This window comes from Cyprinodon variegatus, unplaced genomic scaffold (assembly GCF_000732505.1).
Source record: "Cyprinodon variegatus isolate N-32 unplaced genomic scaffold, C_variegatus-1.0 Scaffold540, whole genome shotgun sequence".
Lineage (NCBI taxonomy): Eukaryota > Metazoa > Chordata > Actinopteri > Cyprinodontiformes > Cyprinodontidae > Cyprinodon > Cyprinodon variegatus.
Window position 1 is genome coordinate 40,918 of NW_015150993.1, and position 4,916 is coordinate 45,833.

The window sequence follows — 4,916 nt, forward strand, 5'->3', positions numbered from 1 at the left end:
TCAAAAACAATAAACTGATCAATAAAGTTAGATTATTATTAGTTTATTTGTGTTTCTGTGATCTGTTACACAAACTGACAGGAAGCACGTCTTAGGATACAAGGATAAAAACATCCACCCAAATATTTTCCATGAATCTATGGAGAAGTTTTCTTACATACATGAATAATTGACTAAAAAATATCTACTCACCACCTCAATTAAACACTTTGGAAAAACTTTCTGCTATTTTCCAGATTTTTAAACACAAGCGGTGTCTACACACAACATTAAATGTATGATTATACAACAATACCAACAATATCAAACAGTTTCTGTTGAGATTTCCTGTAAATATTGTTGGTAAGAGATGAAAGTTGGACTGAGAGCTTAGCTTTGGTATTGTGACATCAAATAAAAACCAAGACAAAAATATACAAACACATAGAAAATGCATAATTATTAATATCAGGCAAGGAAATAAACATGAGGTATCTCTCAGAAAATAGTAAAGATGGATTATTTTAATACCATTTTCTTTCCTCAGACTGCAGAAGTTCATTTTGCAACCAGTTTGAACTCCGCTCTGCTCACAATGAAGCTTGCGGGTAACACTTGATATGATGGACTATAAAAGGTTTATAATGGAGTCATCAGTTTATGATTCAAACACTGCAAACATTTGGAGAATGTTTTTTAGTGCAGTTCAAACTCTGTATAACAGATGCAACCGTTCTTGGCAGAGGTGATCGATGAATGAAGATACAGGATGACATTTAAATAATAGTCAAAGTAGGGAGAGACAGAAATGGAGATGAAAGGTAAAGGAGAGGAAACAATCATGACATCATCCCGAACTGGTCTAATAGATTTCAATAGTAATCTTTTCCTCATTGGAAAACATCAAACAGGGATGTATAATTAAAGTAATCCCCAAGAAACTAGGGAGCGTTATCGCAGATTCTTCCTCCCAGCAGCTGCAAAACTTTATAACCATCACTGTTTCCAACAACCTCAATAAGTTGTTACATTTATGCTGATTTTGCACAGTTTATACCTTAGTCAATTACATAACATGCTGCTGTCATTTTGCACAAATCTGAGGTTACTGCTATTTTCAACTATCCATTACTGTAGAAAATATCCATAGCTTTATATTGGTTAGTTATTCTCCAGGTGTAAAGCATTTATATTGTTAAAACCCTTTACAGTGCAGTATGTCATTTGTTCCTTTTTTAACTCTACTGTTATGTTATTTTTTATACACTCTTCTAAGATCCAAATTTGTGTGACCATTTTTTTCTATAATCTTTTTGCAGCTGTGAACTATTCTATTATTTTCTATTCTATTCTGCTCTATTCTTTTCTATTTTATTGTATTGTATTATATTCTGAATACGCCAGGTGGCGGTAAAGGCACCTCAAGTTGGTTGGCCAACGTATTTCTCGCCGCTAGATTTTTTTTATTTTATTTATTTTTTTCCAATTAATGCTTTATTGGTAATTTCGTGTAACATTACAGACTTAATCAAACATTAAGTGTTAGAAAGTCCATGTTGTTTAGACGTTTTTCTGTTTGGAAACTAATCATTTATACTGCGTTTTCGGTGAGATGTCATATGTCTGACGCTCATGAACGCACCATAGGTGTTCGAAGCTTCATTGAACGCACCACACCTTCATGTGAGATGGCTCAACGTTTTTCCTACAGCAGTGTAAAGCTCATTATTTCCCGTTTTTCCTACAGCAGTGTAAAGCTCATTATTTCCCGTTTTTTCCTGAAATTCTCCATTTGTATGTGTTTACCTACTGGACTTCAAGCATAGATGTACAACAATTGGTGAAACATTGGACAATTATAGGTGAAATAATAACTTTAAGAAAGACATAGAAGGTAAAAATAAATAATAAATAAAAAAAAAAAATAAAAAAAAACCAACGGGTTAAAATGAAGTTAACGGGAATTACAAAATTGTATAATTTTATACAATTTTTCTTCCTCATAAATGTAAGTGATTTTTCTCGTCGCTAGATGTCGCTACTGATTTCTTCTCGCTGCAGTACTGAGGATCACGTGACCGATATCAATAAGGAAGTGTTCTTGTACGTTTGAAAACAAGGCGCCAGCAGGTAATTGTTTTGGGAAATTACATTAAATCTGTCTTATTTGCGTGTTTCATTTTAAGCAACGTATTCCTTTTGTCTTTTATTTATTAAAGTTGTCGATTTGTGCAAAAAACCTTGAGTTAAACATTCTTGTAATGTAATTGTTTTAGCATACATCAAAACTTCCTCTCATGTCTTTTTTTTTTTACTCTCTTCTCGCGTTATTCTGCGAGTTAATCGTGTAATCGTGCCTGGTGTGGTTCAAAGGGATGCCAGACCCGGAGCCGGTTCGGTTCGGTCGGAAACGCGCCCTGCCGTCCTGTCCGAACCCGCTGTTCCTCCAGTGGCTCACCGAGCTCCGGGACGAGGCGAAGGAGAAAGGCCTGAAGATCCAGTACACCTACCAGAAGGTACCCAGCTCACTGCAGACTCTCTGAAACTTTACCAATAAGACACAGTTCGGTGTGAAGGAAGGAGGCAATACCACTGACAGCTGGAGAATAAAAACACATTCTAGAAATTAAAACAGCAGCTTTGCTTTACATGAAAGCCCTAAAATGAGAGCTGTACTGTACATATAAAATGAAAGAAAAAAAATCTGTTGTTAATAATTTGTCAACGTAAAACTTCATTTGTTTGGGAATAGGTAAAAAAAAACCCACAATGTTTGGTTAAATTAGAGGTGTCCTAATACAGCTTTATCAGGGTTTGTTGTTGATGAAGAGAGTTATAAACACAGTTAAAGACTTGCAGGTGAATTAATTTCTTCCCATGTTATGGAGGGGGAACTGGTTATTTCAGACAGCTGAAATATCCATTCTTTCCTCTCCTCCTACCAATTCTTTGGGAAATAAAGAGCAACTGTTTCCAAATTCTCAAAAATTATGTGTGATAGCATGTCTTTTACTAGAAATGTCCTTAATCCAGTAATCTGTCATATTTTACATTAGAAGGGGATTTACCAGAAAGTCTACTCTCATCTTCGCAGGAAGTATTAATTTGTGTGCCCTGCTATCAGCCAGTTTCCATCCTCTTATATCGGTAATGAAAAATTAAAAATACACTAGGTGTTGGAAATCTGTGGCAAAAGTTGTTGAAATACAGATTCTCTTGGCGTTTAAAAAAAAAACAACAACAACAAAACAGCGTAAGAAGACCTCTTTATTTATTTGACAAATTTGTTACAAGAGTTACCGATTAAACTGAATGTTACTACATTGACATTATTATATGAGCTTTTTTTCCTGAGCAATGATCAGAAGTGCCGTGAAAATGGTCAGATCCGCCTCTCTGGCTACAATGCTCGCTCCCGACACAGGGGAATCAGATTTTCACTGGGAAACAGAATTTCACACAAGACAAGTACAATACTAATCATGCAGCTTTGAGTATTGGCCAATACCAATATTGACTAGGGCTGAAAGGATTAATCATGATAAATCGCTTATTGAAATAATAGTCAACTAATTTAGTAATTGATTGATCGGGAAAGTATAGAGAGTATAGAGACGAAAACGTGCCTTTAGCTGACAGAGCGACCCACTGAAATTATACCAAAATAAAAAAAGTAACATTTTGCATATCAGATTTAAAAAAGAAAAAAAGCAAAAACATTTTCGTCTGTCATTATTCTCTATCCAGAACTCCTCAAGTGGAAAAGTTTAAGTTTCTCCTGGTTTTATTTCACAAAAAAAAATCTTATTTAAGATACCTTTGGCTATCGATTAATCGAAAAAATTATGGATGGCAAAATAATCCTTAGTTGCAGCCCTAATATTGAATAAATACAATATCACATGAATCATAAATACTATTAACTATTTCATAGCATGGAATAGGGCTGAAAGATTTTGCCCAAAATCGAAATTGCTATTAATTTTAACCAAAATTGCGATTTTATTTAGATTTTTCTTTACACTAAACCCAAGCTTGTAGCTGTTTCACCCCAGACTTTCAGTTTTAGAAGCTTCCTTCCCCAGAGAACATCGTTACAGCATTTTACTGTAACCAATGTGTGAAAAGGTTTTCACTTTTACTTGCATGCATGGATCTGTGTGCCAGCTGTAATTCTCTCTACCTTTCATGTGGTGAAAAACCCACCTCAAATGTTTTACCAACACCTTAAGGGGGTGGAGGCAGAAATGTGTCTTTCTCAAGGTCAAAATAGGGTGATTAAAAATAAGCGCCTCTGCAGTTTCAAAATTTTTTTTTGTTTTTTTGTGATTATATTGTAAATCGATTAATTCCCCAGCCTTAGCGTGGAATGATAAAAAGTATTGATTTGATGTTTATTATAGAGAGAGTAATACTTTACAACATCACACATGAGAACAACTGACCTTTTTTATTCACAAGAGTTACATTAACTTTAAATAAAAGTGGATATAAGTAAAGTATGGGAGAGTTTAGAGGCAGGTCGATATATATTTCAACATTCTTTATTTTTTTGCTGATATGCACAGTGTAGTAGTTAAAATGCAAGAAAAGTTTGATTGTATATATCCTGTTTGCAAAGTTGCAAAACACGTTTAAAATATTGCATGCTTTTTTTTGCCAAAAAAACATCCACTTTTAAAGTTACAATAAAATGTCAGAAATCAGCTGTGATTTTTGTGTTATTTAAAGGAATTGTGTTTTTTCTTTTTCTTTTTAAAGGCTATAAACTCTTTGAATAAATATCCACTTCCACTAAAAAACGCTAAAGAGGCAAAAATCCTTCAAAACTTTGGAGACGGAATCTGCAAAATACTGGATGAGAAGCTGCAGCGATACTACAGAGAAAACGGTAAGAAGCAGATGGGGCGGAGCAGCTTAACTGCTTAGCTGTTTAG

At 34.4% G+C, this 4,916-nt stretch overlaps 1 protein-coding gene across 1 annotated transcript in view; it reads left to right on the top strand.

Moving 5' to 3' along the window:
• The first annotated feature begins 2,063 nt into the window (after nucleotides 1–2,063).
• mus81 (MUS81 structure-specific endonuclease subunit) overlaps nucleotides 2,064–4,916 on the top strand; it is a 14,926-nt gene continuing 12,073 nt past the window's right edge. The window contains exons 1-3 of the mRNA XM_015391415.1: nucleotides 2,064–2,109; nucleotides 2,353–2,495; nucleotides 4,741–4,870. Coding sequence (XP_015246901.1) covers nucleotides 2,355–2,495; nucleotides 4,741–4,870 — 271 coding nt within the window. The 5' untranslated portion in view covers nucleotides 2,064–2,109; nucleotides 2,353–2,354. The remainder of the gene's footprint in view (nucleotides 2,110–2,352; nucleotides 2,496–4,740; nucleotides 4,871–4,916) is intronic.